Below are 20,799 nucleotides of genomic sequence, written 5' to 3' on the forward strand. Positions count from 1 at the left end.
TGGTAGTGTTAGTCCGGCTCCAAGCGCAGATTGAATCTTGACTGCTCTGATCTCAACCACAGCAGGGCTTCAGAGGTAATCCCCCGGCTGGCAAGGGCTCCGTCAGCATCCTCGCCCTGTGAGCCCCGACCCAGCAGACTCGGGCTGGGCAGACGCCAGTTAGGATAGTGCCACTCACACATCCCATCAAGGGGGGCTTTTCAAAAGTGTCTCCCCCTTAACCACTGCAGTTGGGACACAGCTGCCTTTTCACGAGGGCTTCTCCAGGATAAACAGAGCCTTGCAAGTTGTAGTGTTTAAAACATGAAAATGGAGAACATCTGCGTTAGTGCGAGCGTGGTGTGCTCAGTTGCTGAGTCGTGTCCCACTCTCTGCGACCTGGTGGAAGGCAGCCCACCAGGCTCCTCGGTCCAGGGGGTTTTTCCAGGCGAGAACACTGGAGTGGGCTGCCGTCTCCTTCTCCAGCCTGTTTTAGGGCCCATCCCAACATGCTGATGCTGAATGACTTAAATCGCCTCGTTTCGAGATTCCTCCCCTCGCCAAATCCCACTTTGTTTTCTTCCTGAACTGAAGAATGTTGGTGAGGAAAAATGGCCCTGCCACCACGGTGCTCTCCTCAGGCGATGTGTGTGACATGTTAGTTGTGTGTTTATCTGGCTCTGTCGGGTCTCAGCTATGGCGCGCGGGGTTCTCTGGTTACGGCGTGGTTATGGCGCGTGGGGTTCTCTGGTTACAGCACATGAGCTTCCCTGGTTACGGCGCACGGGGTTCTCTGGTTGCGGCGTGCAGGGTTCTCTGGTTGCGGCGTGCGGGGTTCTCTGGTTGCGGCGCGTGGGCTTCTCTGGTTGCGGCGCGCGGGGTTCTCTGGTTACGGCGCGCGGGCTCAGTGCTTGCGGTGTGCGGGCTTAGTTGCTTCAAGGCATGTGGGATTTCAGTTCCCCAACCGGGGATGGAGCCCTGTCTCCTGCACGGGAAGGCGGATTCTGAACCCCTGGACCAGCGTGGGTGGCATTTAAGTAGGAGAAGGGGCTGTTCTGTGCTTGTCAGGTTTCCCAGAGGAACCGAACCCGTGGGAGGTGGCCCTCCTCTACACTTCTCTCTGTCTCCATCTACCTGTCTTGTCTCTCTGTCTGCCTGTGTTTCTATCCGTATCTCTGTCTCTCTATAGAGATTTATTATAAGGATCAGCTCACGTGAAGCTGGAGACTAAGTGAAGAGAAGTCGCTCAGTCGTGTCCGACTCTTTGCGACCCCATGGACTGTAGCCTACCAGCTTCCTCCATCCATGGGATTTTCCAGGCAAGAGTGCTGGAGTGGGTTGCCATTTCCTTCTCCAGGAGATCTTCCCAACCCAGGGATTGAACATGGGTCTCCCGCGTTGTAGGCAGACACTTTACCGTCTGAGAAGTCCCTTAATATGCCCTCTGTCAATGGCGGCCCAGGAAAGTGGGTCTGAGAGGTCAGGCTACGGACGCCCCAGGCACAAAGAGGGCAGAGTGCAGCCTTGCTCCACCTTTCTGTCCAGTTCAGGCCCTTCCTGGATTGCGTGCTACCCTCCCATGCTGGGGAGGGTCCCTCTGCTTTACTCAGGCCACCGAGTCAAATGCCGATCTCTTCCTGGAGACCCCAGCACAGACACACCCAGAACAAATGTTTCGTCAGCTGCCTTGGCGTCCGTCCCGGCCAAGCTGATACTTAAAATGAACCATCACGTGCCCGCTCTGATTTTTTCCTTCTTCGACATTTGAGCAAAGCTTGACAGCCCGTGAGCATCAACTCCTTGAAACAAGTCCCAGGGAGCCGGGTGCAATCCTTACATCCACACAGGGACTCAGAGAGAAGTAACTCCCCGCCTCCGCCCCAGGTGATCCTGTGAACTGGTGTGAAGTGTCCAATCTCGAATGAGTCTGTCCCTTTGAGGCCTCATCTCCTGAGCCCTGGCCTGGGGTCGGGGAGCTGTGCTGGACCCCAGGGATGCAAGACAAACAAGCCCCCTCCCTGCTCTGTGGGATCCAGAGCCGCTTCCTGCCCCTTCCGGGTTCGCTCAGCCCCACCCGCCTCTGCTTTGCCTCCTGAGGCTGCAGGCAGTTTTGGCCTCTTTGGGGTGAGCGCTGGGTAGCTGCGCGTCCTTGGTCAGCCCACACGGAGTGACCACAGCATCTCTGCATCCAGGGCCAGCCCGATGGGGTCCCGAGGAGGCTCTGGCAGCTCCACGTCCCCCGGATTCCCAGTTCAGGCACAGGCCCATGTCTGGGGTGTAGAGTGTGCCAACTGGAGAGGCTGGGAGTGTGGGGCGTTAATACCTTGGGGGGCAAGGAGGACTAAAGACCGGAAGGGGTGGGGAATATCCTTTTCTCCCTCTCTTGCCCGATGGGCAGTTCTGAGAGCCCACTCCTCCCAGACACTGGTCCTCTCCTGCCCGCCAAGGTCCCCGTGTAAACCAGGATGCTCTGTCAGGCAGGACATGCCAGGGGCTGGGAGATCACCTCCCAGGGCGGCTCTCGGGACCCCACCACGTGCCTGGCCTCTGCGCCCGCAGCCCCTTGCCTGGAGCACTGTTTTTCAGCCTTTGGTTTTCTCTTGGATTTTCCTCTGCAGGGGTAGGTTCTCTGGCTCCCTCTCTGCCTGTGCCACCCCGCCCTCCATGTTCTTGCCCTCTTTGCCTCAAATTCCTGCTGCCTGGACACTTGCCTGTTCATTTGTTGGTTTTGTTCTTTCTCGTCCCTCTAGAACGTGCCCCCAGACACTGGGGACCGTTCGAGTTTTGCTCCCCGCTGAATCCCGGTGCCCTCAGGTCACCGCGCACCGTGGCACTGACTGAGGAGCTGGGCTGGTGGCTGGTTGTGAGGGTCTGCATCAGGACCACCCAGGGGAGGGTGCAGCCCAGCCCATGGGCAGGACAGGCCTTTTGCCTCAGTTCAGACCTCCAGGATCCGAATCTTGAGAAGGCGAGCTCTGGGATGAGGGGGCAAGGGCTGGGAGGACCTATGGGTAATGATGCAGGCGGTTCGCCAGAAGCCCTGGGGAGCAGGGAGCGGGGGGCGGATGGCTAGGCCTGGTGGTTCAGACAGACCTCCATCCACTTTGCCTGTGTGATCCTTACTGCTTTTCAGAAAGCCCGTCTTGCACTGTGTGTGCGTACTAAGTCGCTTCAGTCGTGCCTGACTCTTTGCGACCCCACGGACTGTAGCCCGCCAGGCTCCTCTGTCCATGGGATTCTCCAGGCAAGAACACTAGAGGGGGTTGCCGTGCCCTCCTCCAGGGGATCTTCCCGACCCAGGGGCCCAGCCTACCTCTCTCTCGTCTCCTGCATTGGCGGCCAGGTTCTTTACCACCCGTGCCCCCTGGGAAGCCCTAGACTCTGATGGTCCAGGCTTCTGGTTGATTAAATCTGAGTAGGTTCCAGCACAGGCTACCTCCTAGGGACCTCTGTTGGGATTCGGCCCAGAGCGGTTGTTTTCAGTTGCAGGGCTTGGACCGCGTGCAGGCCTGAGCAGGTCAAGGTGAGGTGTGGCTGACCTCCTGACAGCTGGCCACGTCCCAGCCTTGGGGCCAGTGGGACCTTTCAGAGGAAGCACAGTCTCCTTGCTTTTTCTCTGTTCTCCATCACCTGCAATTTTTAACCTCTTGTCTTGGCCCCTGTCCTGTCTCTCTCTGTAGACTTAGCCTCACTGAACCTCCCTCTTCCGGACTGTCACCGTTTAAAACATGGTGAGCTGCTCTCTGCTTCCCGTAAAACAAACCAACCAACAAGCACACCAGGCTCTGGCTAAGCCAGGCGTTAAGAGTGAGGCGGTTCATTGAAGCGCTGTCTTTGAGCATCTGCTGTGTATGACGCAGTGTCAAGGGGTGGGCGTGGTGGGCTCTGGAGTCAGCTTCCTGGATTCAAATCCCGGTTCGGATTGGAGCAGGGGAACCGTTGTGCCCATCCACATGCCTGGGGGTGACATCAGATGCTACGTGCTTGCTGTCTGGCGGGTGCTGTGTTGAGCTCTGGAACGTGGGTGTGAGGCACACGGGCAGGTCTGTGTTTCACATTTAGAAGTGAGTGTCCTGCGGGTTCAAGAAAGACTTCTCCTGTGTCCTCTCTGCATGGGTTTCATCCTATGGTTCTTTGAGCTGGCATCCTCCAGGAGCGCCCTGACTTTCTCACAGCGTGAATAGCCGGTGCTGCCTGGGGAGGATAGCAGTTTACAGATGAGATCCTCTGTATTTTTAACGATCCTCGGAAGAAGGAATGGCAGTTTTTGTGCTTTCCAGAGTAAATCACCAGAGAGGGGCCTCCACCCTGGTGGCTGCGTTGGTCCCAGGCTGGCAGGTGGTGTCGTCCCTGGGGCTGGCATTTGCCCCAGGAGCAGATCTCCCGTCTCATCCGCCAGTTTACTGGACAAGCCTCTTCTGGGTTACTAAGTTCTGTTTGCTCCCTCCTTTCGCCCCTAAGAAGAAAGTCAGCTGCACAAGGATGGTCTTCTGGGCAGAAGATGATGCCGTCCTCACTGGGCAGAGATGCTTGCTGATGTGTCTGCGGGTTGTAATAAGCCTGCATCCTCAGTGAGTTAAGCCATGACAAGCGTATTTGGAAGTGATTAAAACATAACTGTCATAGCTTTGGGGGAGACAGCCTGCAGGCCCTGATTATCATTCAGACAGAACTCAGGGAAGTAATTTTTTATTCTAGTTTAAGCAAGCTTGTGGAAGGTCCATGCGAAGAGCCCTGTGCCAAGGGCACCATTAATACCACGTCCTAGACACGTGCCTGCCGGAGTCGGGGATTGCAAATGAGCACATCTCGAAAACATAAGGATGGCTGCCATCTATAAAGTCTTTTGTGAAGCGGAGGATTGAGATGGGTGACCTGGATGGTACAAGGATAGGGTGACTGGTGGTGGCCGGGGTCACTGCGCCTCTGCTGGGGCGGCTGGTTTGCTTTTGCTTCTCAGAGACGACCTCTGTGGCTTGTTGGGTGAAATTTGACTTTTATCCCTTTTCTGTCTCGTTTTCGTATTTGTACTTTGACCAGGTCAGAGATCCAGATGGGAATTTTTGCAGTTTTAGTCTCTTCATAGCAGAGACATCTCTTGTGTGTTTTCCGACAAGTCTGTGTCCTGGGTGAGGCAGAGGTCTGCGTGCCTGAGAGATCTTTGTAGGTTTGGAGGCAGCTCTGCAGTTGGTTTGGGCACCTTCGAGGCTCTGTTCCTAGTTTACCCCTGGGGCGATGTCTTTGAGCAGGCTGGCAGTCCAGCTGGGGAGACAGATGTGTCCAGGGACGGATGAATGCGTGAATGAGCACTTGGGAGGACCCTAAAGCAAGAAGCGGGGCGGTCTCCTCTCCCTGCTATTTCTGGTGGGGTGGTTGAGGGTGGGCGTTTGAGCAGAGACCTGCTGTTTGGTACCTAGGGCGGTAGCAAGTGCAGAGGCCCCATTGGAAGCACGTGCTGGCAGATGTGAGGGCTAACGAGGGAGGCAGTGTGGCTGGAGCTTCGACAGCAAGGACCAGGGTGGTCAGAGGTGGGATCAGAGGGGTGGCAGAAGGTGAATCGGAGTTTGACTCTCAGAGGGTGGAGGTGTGGTGGGGCAGGAACCAGCTCCCTCTAGTGGCTGTGGGAGGACCAGCAAGCATCTGCGACCCATGTGAGACAGAGACTAGGTCATGTTTGTAGCTTAAACACCTAGGATGGTGTCTACATGTACTAGGTGCTGCTGGTTATGCTGAGTAAATCAGAAAGGGGCTTCTGACATGCAGAGAGCTCCAGGGGTGGTGAGGTCACGGAGGTTTGTGACCCCTGCAGAGGCAGACACTAACACCTGCATTCTAGAGATTAGCTTCTTAATAACAGGTGTATTGAGGTAGAATTCCCATGCTGCTCAATTCAGTGGTTGTTGGTATACTCCCAGAGTTGTTCAACCATCACCTGTGTCAATCAAGGACTTTTCATCACCCCCAGAAAGGAACCCCATATCCATCAGCACTCAGTCCTGAATCCCCCTTCCTAAAGGCCACTGGCAACCACTTGTCTCTACAGCATTCTTCCATCCCTGTAATTTTCATATTCTGGGTATTTCGTTTAAGGGGAATCATACAGTAAGTGGCTTTTGTGTCTGGCCTCTTTGATTTGGCATTGTGTTTTTTAAGATCCGTGTTGTAGCATGTGTCCAAACTCCATTCCTTTTTAATGGCTGAATAATATTCCATCCTGTGGCTATATCATGGGCTTCCGTAGTGGCTCAGATGGTAAAGAATCTGCCTGCAATGCAGGAGACCTGGTTTCAATCCCTTTGTAGGGAAGATCCCCTGGAGAGGGACATGGCAACCCACTCCAGTATTCTTGCCCGGAGAATCCCATGGACAGAGGAGCATATGGACATGGTCCATAGAGTCGCAAAGAGTCGGACGTCCATTCTGAGTTGATTTCTGCATGTGGTATAAAGGAAACGTTCAGTTTCATTCTTTCACATGTGAATATCCAGTTGTCCCGGTACCATTTGTTAAAAAGACCGTTCTCTCCCCGTTGAATTGTCTCAGCGCCCTCACGGCTATCAGTTGACTGTAACATGAGGTTTATTCCTGGCTCCCATTTCTGTTTCACTGACCTCTGTGTCACGTTTTGTTATTCTGGCTTTGTAGGAAGATTTGAAATCAGGAAGTGTGAGTTCTCCAATTTTGTTCTTTCTCAAGATTGCTTTGGCTTTTCGGGGTCTCTTGACTTTCCATTTGCATTTTAGGATTTGCTTGTCAGTTTCGGCAGAGAAGCCATCTGGATAGTAATTAATTTTTATAAATGGCATCTATTATTATTCTTTCTAATTACCGAATAATAGATACTGCTGAAAACCTGGAAGATGTAAAAATCAAACAGAAGGCAGTGGCAATTGTTTAATTTGCATCCCTCCAGGCTTTTTTCTCTCGTGCATTCGGCTTTTTCTACACAAAATTTGGAATCGCTTCTGAGCTAGAAAATGTCGAGGAGCACGTTTGGACTGGCACCTTGGGAGAAACTTCTGGAAAGGAAATTGCCTGGTCACAGCACACGCAGGGATAGGAACTGATTTGTCTTCTTTTTAATGAAGACTCTGAAGCCCCAGAGAGGTTAAGTGACTGGCTCCAGGTCACACAGCAAACACCCTAGGGGAGCTGGGTCTCAAGTGCAGGCCCCAGAGGTCAGCAGCGCACTGGTTGTATAGGGTGTACTGTTGTTGGTCTGTGAGGCTCGTGCTTGGATTTGTGACAGTGGAATGCTGTTTGTATTAGTTTTCTATTGCTGTGTAAATCAATTTTTACCAGTTCAGTGGCCTAAAGCAACATCTGTTTAGTGAGCTCATAGTTCTGAGGTCCAGGGATCCGTGTGCTTGGCCCAGGTCCTCTGCTCAGGGTCTCCTGAGGCTGAAATCAGGGTGTCAGTCGCACAAAGTGCTTTACTGGAGGCTCTGGGGTGGCGGAAATGGACTCTGCTCCTGGAGACACCCCCCCACTCTCCACTGTCACAGCCAGCGTTCCCCTTCCTGGATCCCTCTATGGCTTCTGGATCTCTGACCTCTGGATCCAGAGTCAAAGGGCTCCCCTGATGAGGTCAGGCCCTTGGACAATCTCTGCTTCTTGAGGTCAGGCTGTCCCATAACAGCCTGATCACAGAGTACAGTCCCATCATTGTGCTGTCCGAGGGATCCTATGGGCCTGACCACTGAGGTCTTAGGGGGCACTTTAAAATTCTGCCTACGAAATCTTTTAAATTGTTAGCCAAAAGTGATCAGCCACCTCGGGAGCCTCATTAGCTGTCCCTGCTTACCTGGGCTTCCCAGTGGTAAAGAACTCACCTGCTATTGCAGGAGACCCGAGATATGGGTTCAATCCCTGGGTTGGGAAGATCCCCTGGAGGAGGAAATGGCAACCCACTCCAGGATTCCTGCCTGGGAAATCCCAGGGAATGTAGCCTGGTGGGCTACAGTCCACGGGGTCACAAAAGAGTGGGACAGGACTGAGTGAGCAGGCACACACACACCTGGTATTTGTAGCACCTGTCGGGTTTTGCTGGGTGCTGTGGAGGCCTTGTTTTTGATGACCATGTCAGTTTTGAGGAGGGCTGGACGGGGGTTTTGTAGGATGTCTTTCTATTAGGCTTAGTCTGGTGTTTTTCTCAGAGTCATAGGTTTGGGGCGGGAGACCACAGAGGTGAAGGTCCCTCATCCCATCCCACCAGGGCACGTGTGACGACATGACTGATCCTGTAATGTGGACCTGGGTCACCTGGCCGAGGTGTGCCCGTCAGGCTTCTCCACTGTATTCTGACATGGCTCAGTCGCCTCCAACCCTTTGAGACCCCATGGGCTGTAGCCTGCCCGGCTCCTCTGTCCAGGGAATTTTCCAGGCAAGGAATATTGGAGTGGGTTGCCATTTCCTGACCCAGGGATCGAACTCACATCTCTTGCGTCTCCTACATTGGCGGGTGGATTCTTTACCTCCGTGCCGCCCATGCTTCCCTGGTGGCTTAGATGGTAAAGAATCTGCCTGCAGTGTGGGAGATCTGGGTTCAATCCCTGGGTCGGGAAGATCCCCTGGAGAAGGAAATAGCAACCCACTCCAGTATTCTTGCCTGGAGAATTTTGTGGACAGAGGAGCTGGGCAGGCTACAGTCTGTGGGGTCACAAAGATTTGTTCATGACTGAGTGGCTAACACACTGTTCTGACTTATTTTTCTCCATAACATCGATCACAGCCCAACGGGGTGTGCATTTGTTTGTCTGGTAATGTCTGGTTGGAAGGTAAGATCCTCAAGGATAGAGTCCTCACCTGATTTATTCCCATAGCCTGGCACATAGTAGATGCTCAATAAGTTAACTGATGGGCTCAGCCCGGCGCACAGTGGGTGCTCAGTGGGTGGACTGACGGGCTCGGCCCGGTGCACAGTGGGTGCACAGTGGGTGGACTGATGGGCTTGGCCGGCACACAGTGGGTGCTCAGTGGGTTGACTGATGGGCTTGGCCTGGCACACAGTGGGTGCTCAGCAGGTTGACTGATGGACTCAGTGCCAGGCGGTGAGCAATGGGTGCTGGAGACAGAGCCACAGACCAGAGGCCATAGTTTCTGCCCTCACTGAGCTTCAGGTCCAGCAGGGAGATAGCTAAAAATGAAGTTGTGTTCTCACTGCAAACATGAACAGGTTTGGGGAAAGGCCCTTGAGTGCAGTGAGAGCCATGTTGGGGAATGTGGCCTGGGTGGGGTGGAGGGGCGCTCAGAAGATGATCACAGAGCTTGAGGCCTGATGGATGAGTGAGAGCTGGCCAGTCAGTGGGGGAGGCAGGAGGAGGTGCGCTCAGGCTGCAAGGATTAACACGTGCAAAAGCCCGGGGCAGAGAGGAGCGTGGGGATCTGAAGAGCACCAGCGAGGAGGCAGCATGCTTGGTCGGCGGGTCTGTGGCAATGGCCTGGGGAGGTGGTTTGGACGAGGGCGGTGGGAGAGGAGACGGTGAGAAGTGGATGCAGTTAGGAAGTGGGATGAAGGGATAAAGGGGTGGAATCCAGGCTCCTGAAGCTGGAGCACGGTATCCTGTTTGCTTCTCATATAAGGAGGAGATTTGAGAGTTGGTGGTGGGGGGCAGCATGTTCAATCAGAGATGCTCATGAAGCACGCTAGCAGGAGGATGGGGCAGAGATGGGCTGGACCTTTCGGGGGTTACTGGGACCAGGAGGGAGGCATTGGACTTCATAGGATGGCATGAGCTGGCCTTGGAGGAGAGTGGAGAGGAGCTGTCCAGGTCTGTTTTCTTTGAAGATCTGGAGGAGGGGAAGGTGTCATGGGGACCCCCAAACACACACACACACACACACACACGCGCACACACACACACACGGACACTGAGAAGGTGGTCAGTGGAGGCGGGAGCTGGGTGATGGGAGGATGCTGGAGGCAGGGAGAGAAGGCTGCTGGGCGGGCACGTCCGGCTCCCAGCCTCGCAGGCCGATGCTCCCTCCCTGAAGAAGGCGGACAGAGGAGGTCTGCAGCGTGGGGCCACCTCCCTCCCACCCACCCTGCTGGGGCGGCTTTGGCAGAACCAGGGTGCCGCAGGGCTGTGCACCTCTTTCTTCCTCCAGTCCTCCCTTTAATTTACGTTTACTTCTATTCTTCATGGGATTGTGTGTCTGATTTGATCTTTCTGAGTTAGAGGGAAAATAGAACATACTCCACAGAAATTTGCTTTGTGGCCGGTTTTGCAGGTGGCGTGGTATCAGAGGGTGACAGAGGACACTCTAGGCTGGATTTGTGCCCTTTCCGTTTCTCTCCGAGAGGACCAATCAGTGCCCATCTCCAGGAGGTCATTGGGACCAATTAGACAGTTTTATTGGTTTTGCTCCACAGGGGGCTGTGGACTACATACATTTTTGATCAAGTCTGTTCAGGGCATCGCTTTCATTTTGAGGGGAAGCGCCTTAAGCAGCATCGGCCAAATGAGATTCTGTTCAGTGGGAATCCTGCGTCTCCATAGATATCTTCGCAGTTGAAACTGTCTTCTTTTATGATATATTAAACTCGGTGAATTGAAGACAAGCTTGTTGAGAAAAGGCTGGTCTAGAGAAATGAACATGTGTGTCCAGGTAAAGCTTGCACGCCCGTGTTCATTGTAGCTCGGCTGACACTAGGCCCAAAAGGGCGATACCCCGAATGCCCATCACCCGGTGAATGAATCCGTGAAGTGTGTGTCTCTGAGCAATGGACTGTGACTCAGCCGTAAAAAGGAGCGAGGCCCCAGCATGTGCTGCAATGTGGGTGAAGCTTGAAAACCTCGTGCTAAGGGAGAGAATGAGAAGGCGATGGCATCCACTCCAGTGTTCTTGCCTGGAGAATCCCGTGGACAGAGGAGCCTGGCGGGCTTCTGTCCATGGGGTCGCACAGAGTCGGACACGACTGAAGTGACTTAGCAGAAGCAGCAGCAGCAAGGGAAAGAAGCCCAACACAAAAGATCACGTGCGATTTGATTCCCATTCATATGAAGGATCCAGAACAGGCAAATCCCTCGAGAGAGAGCGGTTTTGTGGTTGGGAGGAGCTGGTCGAGGGTGTGCGGAAGGAGTGACTGCTGACGGTGCGGAGTTTCCTTTGGATGGAACTGTCCTTCAGAGGGTGATGTGCCCGTTGTACAACTTTGTGAGTCTACTGACAACCGCCGAATCGCACGTTTTAAAAGGATGCATTGTGTGGAATGTGGCTTCCACCTCTGTAAAGCCTTAGAAAAGTAGTGTGCCCCGGGGAGCCGGTTCTCAGAGCCGTAAGCTGCGGCCACTTGGGACCCCTTCTCTTTGTAGCTTCAGGTTCATGTGATTTTGATGCGGGTATTAAGAGCAGGACGGGTGTGGGCGTTTTACGGCTCAGTGTCCCGCCTCGGGCTGTGTATGTCACTGATGTTTCCTCTCTGCTCCCCTCGCCTCCCACGTTGTGGTGAATACCATCATCTCCTTCGGCTGAATTTTTGCACACACCCAAGTTCCCCTCTGGGAGGCAGCCAGTTTCCCCCCAGTGCTACCCTTCGCCCGGCCTCCTGTGACTCCCACAGGACGCCCGGCAGCCTGGTGGGGGTGGGGGCGCGGAGAGCAGCTGGCCTCTCCCCTCGGACCCTCCCGGCCCCTGCCCCGGGGGTGCCGCCCCCCTGCACGCGCTCTGGTCACCGCCTGGCCCTCCAGGCACCAGCGAGCGAGGCTGTGACTCCTGTCCACCCGCAGGCCCTCATCGACTGGATCAACGGCGTGCTGGTGGAGGAAAGGATCATCGTGAAGCAGCTGGAGGAGGACCTGTACGACGGGCAGGTGCTGCAGAAGCTGCTGGGTGAGTCCCCGGGAGGGGCGGTCCTGGAGCTGGACCGTGCTGTATGTGGCGTCATTGGTCACTTGTCCATAAGCCGTGGGCCAGAGCCCTCGGCTCCCAGATGGCATCCCTGGGCCTTCAGCTTCGATTGGGCTCCAGGTCCCCTCTCTCAGGCCCCCGTGAGGGTGGCCTGGAACACTCAGTGTTCCCTTGTCCACTGGGACTCGCCTCCTAGCGGCCCATCCCAGCCCTGGTGGGGTGCAGACCTGCTCTCTGGGCCCATCTGCTCACTCTCCTTGCCCCTTAATGACCCCACGGACATGTGCTGTCCTGTGCAGGGGTCTCCCCACAAACCAGCTGAAGGGTCACTCTTTCCAGGCGGGGCCAGCACTGGGGTGGGGTCGCGTTTTGCTCTGCAGAGATGTGCTGGGGGCAAAGGGGTCTGAGTCAGCACCTGGGATTTAGTGGGTGCTTTTGGTGGCAGAGATACTTGGGGAAAGCAGACTGATGGGGAGGGGGCTGACACTGGACCCGCAGGACGCAGCGTCTGCAGCTGCCCGGGTCGTGGACTCGGCTCAGCCCCTGCGTCCTTCCTTGAGCCCAGTCCCTGCGGGCTGGTTTGTGCACTCTGCACAGCAGTGCTTACAGACAGTGTGATCTGGGCGGGGAGCCTGGGAGGCCGTGGGGACCGTGTCACGTACCCGGCTCTGAAGACGTGGTGTCCTTGTTCGGTCAGTCCTTGGAAAGCGTGTGAGGAAGGAGAGGGTGTGTCTATTCTGGTTGTTCCTTCGTTTGCTGAACGAACGCCCTTTCACCCACAGGGTGGCGGGTGTGGAGACTCAGTGGAGATAAGAGAGGAAGGTCCCCGCGCCCCACCACCTTTGCCTGTTCTGCCAGAGGGGAGAAAGAGAGCTGTTGTGAACACAAACTGATGCTCTAAGACACAAATTGACGGTCTAAGACAATGCCTGGGACGTCCCTGGAAGCCCACTCATTAGGGCTCCGTGTTTCCACTGCAGGGCGCGTGGGTTCCATCCCTGGTCTGGGAACTAAGATCCCATCAGCTGCACGGTGTGGCCACAACAGAGAGAGTGCCAAGCAGAGAATCAGAGAGGTCTGCAAGGGACGGAGCTGGGTGGGCTGGGGCAGTCCCCAGGGGAGCTGACATCCCAGCCGACTTCTGCACCAGTTGGCATGGAAAGAACCTTCCGGGCCGGGACTCTGAAGAGAGGAGGAGTCTGTAGTGTTTAAAGAGCAGCGGAAGGAGGCTGCAGGGGGCGGCGGTGGACAGACCACGTGCCCTGGTGGACAGAGGCTTTTATTACGCGTAGCAGGAAGCCACCTGAGGATGTGAGCAGGGCCGTGATGAGATCGCAGTTTGTGCTTTAAAAGGTCGTTTGGGCTTCTGGGTGCAGAACGGCAGGGAGCAGGGTCAGGACGGGGAGACGGGGGAGTCAGTCAGAGCGCTGTCACAGCTCCCTGGGTGTTGGATGGGGTAGTTCGGTGTGCGGTGGAAGCAGAGGATGTTTTGGAGGTTAAAGCTGGCAGCTGATGGCCAGGATTGTGGCCTGAGCAACCAGTGAATGAGAAAGCCCTCAGGAGTAGCGAGGGGGGTGGGGATGGGGAGGCTGGTGTGCCATCTGCCAGGGCTGAGGTGCCCATCCTGCCCAGGGCAACCGCAGGGAGAGAGTGGAGGCAGGCACGGCTGAGATGGTTAATACCATGGGACCAGGTGGCCCCACTCACAGGGAGCGTCCAAATTCAGTGTTTGGCTGAACACCCTGCACCAAGAATTAAACCTCTGTTTGGCTAAGCAGAGAGCGCACATCATAGAATGAACTTTGGTGTAAGAGCAAATCCGAAACATCATCAAGATTGTTTAGTCACTGCCACAGTTGGATTATTAAAAATGTTGGTTGGAGCTTTGCTGCTTCATGCTGTATCGTCGGTACCGCGGTTCTCAGTGGGTCGCGTGCTAGGTTGCTCTCGAGGTCATTGAAATGGACATTTGTGATGATAGATGCTTACTTTCAGCAGAGGATGGAGGAGGGCGTGGGTCCTGGGCTGACCCTGTCCACAAGGATTGCACTGGTGGCGAAGCTGCTCAGGGTCATCAGCTTCCCTCCTTCCTTCTCTATGTAAAGACCTAGCTTCCCCCTGACTCCTGGACTTGAAGACTTAGCTGTTGGCGATGATGCTGCTTTATTGAAATAGTCCTTTGAACCGCTGCTTTATTCACTGCCCAAAGGAGATACTTTTTAATATTTTCAGAAGCAGACATAAAAGTGTGGTGCTCACTCACTCTTCTATTTCTGATTCCTTTTGCATGCAGCCATGGCTTCACCCACCCAGCCACTTGAAAAAATTGCGTCCCTAAGCCTTAGCTCTAACAATGGGAGTCTGGCTCTCAAGGTGGCCCCGCATCTCAGCCGTAGATCCCGGTAAAGGATGCCCGCACTCTCCCTGGAGTAGTGCCACAGCCGCGTCTGAGAACAGGTAACCCGTAAGAAGCCCTTGTCTGTTCAAGGCACACCCTTTGGGTCCCCCCTTCTATTGGTCTCAGCAAATGCAAGACTTGCTCCGAAACGGCTGTGGTCGTCCGTGAGCCCTGCTACGTCTGTTTTGTTATCTGTAATGTATAACAAGAGGTCCGCGTTGGCTCAGGCAGCCTTTTTATTCCCAAGGAGCTGCAGCTCCATCCTGTTTGACTGTCTTGCATAAGTGCTCCTTGATAAGGCAGTTCTAAAATCTCTTGTGTGTCAAGTGGTTTGGCATAGCACTTTGTTTGAAGAAGAGAACAATGGAGGAGACTATCCAGATATTAATGGAACTTCACAAGGTCTTGCTGGGTCGTGTTAATGAAGCTGTTGCGCTGATGAGGTGCTGCAGTTACCAACGGGATCACATGACCCTGGGGCCCAGGGCTGCCAGCAGTGACACTGAGGGAGGCACTGAGCTCTTTGCTTTCCAAAGACAGAAAGCTAACACTTGACATTGGCTGAATGTCAAGGCCAAAACCCGATTTCCGGGCTTGGTAAAGAATCCGCCTGCAATGTGAGAGACCTGGCTTCGATCCCTGGGTCGGGAAGATCCCCTGGAGAAGGGATAGGCTACCCACTCCAGGATTCTTGGGCTTCCTTTGTGGCTTAGCTGGTAAAGAATCCACCTGCAATGTGGGAGACCTGGGTTCCATCCCTGGGTTGGGAAAATCCCCTGGAGAAGGGAAAGGCTACCCACTCCTGTATTCTGACCTGGAGAATTCCATGGACTGTATAGCCCGTGGGATCACAAAGAGTCAGACCAGACTGAGCGACTTTCACTCATTCTATATAGAGAGAAGAGGTCTGGGGACAGGGCCCTGGTGGGGGGGTCAGTGGTCAGAGGAGGGGCCAGGACAGGATTCTGAAGGGTCCAGCCAGGAGGGGTGAGGAACCGGGGTCGGGGGGAGATGAGGACAGAGAGCAGACCCTGGCTTGACCAGCTGTAGGTCACCACTAGGCCCCTTCGTGCATCCCTCTCCCTAGAGTGGATTCTGGGAGCAGCTGCCAGACCCTCTGCCAGGGCAGGTTCCAGGGGGTGACACTCCTGGATGGGCAGTGTTGTCTTGGGGGACCACCTGTGGGCAGTGAGGGGTTCCCCGGGCTGGCTGCTGTCCTGCTCAGACTCAGGCTCTCCCCTCCCCTGGAGGAAAGGCAGACGCCTCCTCCCGTAATAAGTATCCAGAGCCCCGTATTTGCCCATGTTTTCCTGCCCCCTCGAGAGCCCAGCCTGTCTTCCTCTGGCTCTTCCCAGGCTCGGGAGAGAGGGGTCCTGGCCACGCCAAAGCCCTGAGCCGTTCCCGCAAGCCCCATCAGTGGGCAGATGGTTGCAGGTGATACAGGGGGCCAAGGACTTCTTCTCTCCCACAGAGGGAGTTTCCTGAGACGTGACTGCAGGCAGCATCAGGCTCGATCAACCACCTTGTTTTCTGTTATCGACTGAGGTGTGTCCCCCCTGAAGTCATAAGACCTCAGAATGGGACTGTATTTGGAGACAGCATCTTCGTAGTTAAAGTGAGGTCACTGGGGTGGGCCCTAAACCCTTCAGACTGGTGTCCTTTTAAGAAGAGGAGATGAGGATGCAGACAAACACAGACGGGAGGCCAGGTGAGGATGTCTGCAAGCCGACATCCTTGAGAAGCCTCAGAGGAGACTGATTCTGTTGACACCTTGATCTTGGACTTCTAGCCTCCAGGACAGTGTGGAAGTAATCTCCATGTTTAAGTCACCCATCCTGTGGTGCTTTGTGATGGCAGCTCTAGCGGGCTCCTGCCCTTTCCTTCCCTTTTCCATCGGCGGCCTCTCCTCCCCTAGGACATTCCGTCTGCAGGTTTGGCTGGAAGGGACCGCAGAGACGTGCCCGGCTCCCCGTCTCTCCCTGGTGGGTGAGGCTCTCTGCAGCCCCGCTTCCTTCCCCAGGGGCCTCTGCTCCGTCCTATCCCTGGCTGTTGAGTGCCTGGGGGCTCATATGGACAACCTGGAGGAGGAAACAGCAACCCACTCCAGTATTCTTGCTGGGAAAATCCCGTGGACAGAGGACCCTGGCGGACTACAGCCTGGCGGAGTCCGTGGGGGTCGCAGGGAGTCGGACCGACAGAGCAAGTGAGCACACGTGTGGACAGACAGCGGCGGGTTACTCAGCTCACACCTGTTAGATACAGATGGGGGGAATGAAAATGCGTAAATGGGAACCACTTCCGTCCTCTGTTGAGCTGCTTTGTTTTGCCTCCAGCATAGCCTGCCCCACACGAGCCGATGCCCTTTAGGTGTGGCTGACCCCCCATGACCCCCCTGTTAGAGCCCTCCCTGGTCTGTGCTGCCTCCGGCCCTAGGACAGCACCTGGACGTAGCAGGTGCTCAGTAACTGTTGTGTAAGTGAGTGAATGGATGCATGAGTGAAGGCGTGTCCTGAGCCCGGCGGGTATTGCCGTGTGATCAGAGGGTCCTGAAGGGGGCTGTTAAACTGCTGCTTCTTGTGCTGGTTGAGGGAGGGGAGGATGTGGGGAGACCGTGTTGAAGAAACAGGGGCCTCCGGAGAAGACGCCTTAAACAGAACCTTGCTGGGGACCGCTCGCCAAACAGAAGCCCTGCCTGTGCCCGGCCTGGACGCGATGGCCTTTGCACCTGCCTCCCAGCAGTGCCCCCGCCCCCAGCACCTCCGTGCCCGAGGCTCGCAGCACGTCAGGCTCTGTGCCCAGCACTTTCTCATCACCATCCGGGTTCCTGATCTCATTATGTCCTGTGATGTCCTGTTGCTTTGCAGAGGAGACCTATCGGGGAACCCCCGAGTCTGGGAATGAGTGAACAGGCAGGAAGCCTGGGGAGCCCTCCTCGCCTGCCCCTCAACAGGAGTGCAGTGAGGGGTCTCTCTGGCCCCGCCCGGGAGGGGAATGAAGGCTCGAAGGCCGAGGCTTAGTGAAAGTGAAAGTCACTCAGTCGTGTCCGACTCTTTGCGACCCCATGGACTATACATTCCATGGAATTCTCCAGGCCAGAATACTGGAGTGAGGAGCATTTTCCTTCTCCAGGGGAGCTTCCCAACAACACAGACCTGAAACCCAGGTCTCCTGCATTGCAGGCAGATTCTTTACCAGCTGAGCCACCGGGGAAGCCCGAAGCTCAGTCCCGTGAACGAATCTAGAGCAGATGTGACTGTGTTTGTCGGCTCCCTCTGACTGCTTCCTGCTCCCTCTTGGTGAGAAAAGAGTCGCAGGGACCTGAACATTTCATAACCCTTCTCGCCGTGCTGTCCGAGCACTAGAGAAAGAAGAACGGGGGCGTGCAAGGTGCAAGGAGGCAGGGGCCACACCTGAGGCCATCCTGTTCTCTTACCAAAGTCCTCCTCCCCGCGGGAGCCTGCTGGCCCAGCGTCCTCACCTCTGGGCCCGTCCCTGCAGGTCACCTCCCCAGCCTCACCTTGAATCATCCTGTCCATTCTCTGTGCACAGAATGTTCCCAGGTGGGACACCCACAGTTGAATCCTTGACCTCCCTGCCCCTCCTTTTCCTGCTGGCATGATTTTCTAAGAAACGGCAGTGACTTGCAAGTTCAGAGTTCCATGGCTCGGCATCCTGGTGGGCCTCACGGCTAGGGGTGATCCTATCCACTCGGCCATGCCGGGGGTGGGGAGACCTCATCACAGCCGGTTGACCAGGCAGCCCTGAGTCCCTCCAGCTTTTCCTGACACTCTTCTTGTCCTTGTTTCAGAAAAGCTGGCAGACTGCAAGCTGAATGTGGCCGAGGTGACCCAGTCAGAAATCGGACAGAAGCAGAAGTTGCAGACGGTGCTGGAGGCGGTGCAGGAGCTGCTGCGGCCCCACAGCCGGCCGCTCCAGTGGACCGTGGACTGTAAGCGGCCGGCGGGTCGGGGACAGGGAGCTGGGGGGCCTGGCCGTCGAGCTTCCCGCCTAGTCATTCATCTGCGGGTCCACCGGGTCACCATCTGGGTTTGAGAGAGGCAGCCGGGAGTGGAGGAAGGCAATGGTCCCGGGGGCCCATCGGCAAGGGGCAAAGTCACACCTGCAATGCTCTGATGTCCCCGGGTTTTAGAGTGGAGAGGGGTTGTTTCTGGTTGGTCAAGGGAGACTTCCAGAGCCAGGGTGGGGGTTTGGGTTATAAGACAGAAGAAGCTTGAGGGGTTCTTCCACCCCACATACTGGTGGCACCAACACCCAGTGAGCTGTATTACTGGTGACTCGCCGAGGCAGGACCTCGGGAGGGGGTTCAGTCTGGTCCCTAGAGTATGTCACCGAGCATGCTGGCTTTGAGAATACGTGCTTTGTAGTATTTCTGGCCGGAACGTAAACCCGGAGGAGTGGAGCGTTGACCGTAAGAGACTGGAAAGGGCTTGACCCAGCTGCCCACCGCCCAGCCTCACCCCCAGGGCGGGGCTGCCAGGGCGCAGCTTAGACATTCTCCCTGGCACATGGGGTCCCTGCGCTTGGGTGAGACCAAGACTGCAGTCTGGCTCTACGGGCTTCTTGGCATGGAGACCCAGGACAGACCCGCCTCCTGGGTTGTGAGGCTCAGGGAGGAAATCAGTAAAGCCTGGCACAGGGTGCATGATAACCACGCCTTGGCCCACATCCTGCAGAAGAGCTGGTGGGGCTGGGTTGGCAACCAGGGCCCCAGGCAGGGCGGGAGTCAACATCCGACACCCCCAAGCTCCATTTGTCCTGCTTGGCGTTCCCTGTTGGAGACGGTTGGTGGCATAGAGGAAGGACCGTTAAGCGCCCAGATAAGAATGCGCCTGGCTGGGGTGGGTTAGCGGCCAGGTGACCTGTTCCTCCTGAACCTCTCCTGCCTCCTATGCCCGTTGTACATTCTTGCCCATGCTCTCTCCTTCCCCACCACCTGGTTCACTCCTTCTACAAACAGCATGCCTTTGAACGCGGTTGCATAAGTCACCTGAGGCCAACAGGAAAGAGAAAAATGAGAAGCCAGAACTGAATGAGCCAAATTCACACAGGCTGCTTCTCAGCTCTCTCCATGTTTCCGTGGCCTGTGGTTCCGCCTGTGGTTTTCCTGAGCTCTCATTTGCATTCAGCATCTTCATTGCCTTCTCTCCCCTTTTTCTGTTTAAAAATTGAAGTATAGTTGATTTCCAACGTTGTGTTAGTTTCAGGTGTTTGGCAGAGTGATTCAGTTATACATACACGTTTTTTCAGCCCCCTTATGGCGGGCTCAGTTACTTCAGTTGTGTGCGACTCTTTGCCTCCCCATGAACTCTAGCCCCCCTCCCCAGGCTCCTCTGTCCATGGGATTCTCCAGGCAAGAATAGTGGAGTGGGTTGCCATACCCTCCTCCAGGGGATCTCCCAACCCAGGAATCGGACTCTCGACTCTTGACTCTCCTGCATTGCAAGCAGATTCTCTACCTACTGAGCCATCTGGGAAGCCCCCTTTTCTCCTTACAGGCTATTGCAAAATACTGAATATAGTCCCCGTGCTTTGCAGCAGGCCCTGTGGGGTTGGTTTCACTGCCTTTGGGACGTGGGCTTGGGGTTCCTATCTGATGATTTGAAACAGTCCCCTCCTTGCCTCCCCGGCCAGCGATCCACGGGAAGAATCTAGTGGCTATCCTGCACCTCCTCGTGGCCCTGGCCATGCACTTTCGGGCCCCGATTCACCTCCCGGAACACGTCTCCGTGCAAGTGGTGGTTGTGCGGGTGAGTATTGCCAGCCTGGCAGTCCGCTTGCCCGTGACTCCTCCCCAGAGGCTCCAAGACTCGCTCCTCCTCGTTCCTCTTCTGGTTCACCTGCTTTTTGTTCTTTTTCTCCTAAGAGGCTACCTTCTATTTTTTTCTTTCCTCTTGACAAAACGCATGCCTTGCTCTGGCTTCAAGGTAAATGATGGAGCAGGAACAATGGCATTGATTTGAAGAGAGGCAGATTCAAAGGCTTGAGTGCGTGGAGGTTTAATTTCCACATTTTTGAAAAGAGCATTCATTTCTCTGCAAAGCCAAGTAGCTGGAATTCAGGCCTCTTGAATGAGCTTATTACTTAGTGGAGAGGGCTGAGACCAGAGGAATGAAATAGATACTCTGGTACCCCAATCAAAGCCTCTCTGCGTTCACTGCCAATTACATCCATCATCCCCCATCATCTCTTTTTGAGGGTCATTTCGCGTGCTTCATTTGGAAAAATGTAACGGGGCATCAGGGTGCGCCTGATTGGAGTTGGACCTTCCATGTCGATTTCCTCTGAATTTAAGGGCATAGACCCTGCCTTGGCTTTGTGTGTGCAGTCTCGTCCAGCAAATATACATTAAGCACCTACTGTGTCCTGGGCCGTTGCCCTGATGTGGGGGACGCTGGAGAACAGGCTGGGGCCTTCAAGGGTCAGCTGCTTCTGCCAGAGCACTGAGGTTACGCTTGGAACCTGATGTCTCTCGTGGAGATGTCCAGCGCCACACTCCCTTCTGGTTTTTAAACTTATCAGTCTCATGGTCTCTGCGGTCTGCAAGACTCTGG

General features: G+C 55.3%; 1 protein-coding gene across 1 annotated transcript in view; it reads left to right on the forward strand.

Annotated features, from left to right (window-relative positions):
- PARVB (parvin beta) overlaps positions 1–20,799 on the forward strand; it is a 115,175-nt gene that overhangs the window by 64,304 nt on the left and 30,072 nt on the right. The window contains exons 4-6 of the mRNA XM_018048881.1: positions 11,709–11,811; positions 18,036–18,176; positions 19,880–19,995. Coding sequence (XP_017904370.1) covers positions 11,709–11,811; positions 18,036–18,176; positions 19,880–19,995 — 360 coding nt within the window. The remainder of the gene's footprint in view (positions 1–11,708; positions 11,812–18,035; positions 18,177–19,879; positions 19,996–20,799) is intronic.

Source organism: Capra hircus, chromosome 5, assembly GCF_001704415.2.
Source record: "Capra hircus breed San Clemente chromosome 5, ASM170441v1, whole genome shotgun sequence".
Lineage (NCBI taxonomy): Eukaryota > Metazoa > Chordata > Mammalia > Artiodactyla > Bovidae > Capra > Capra hircus.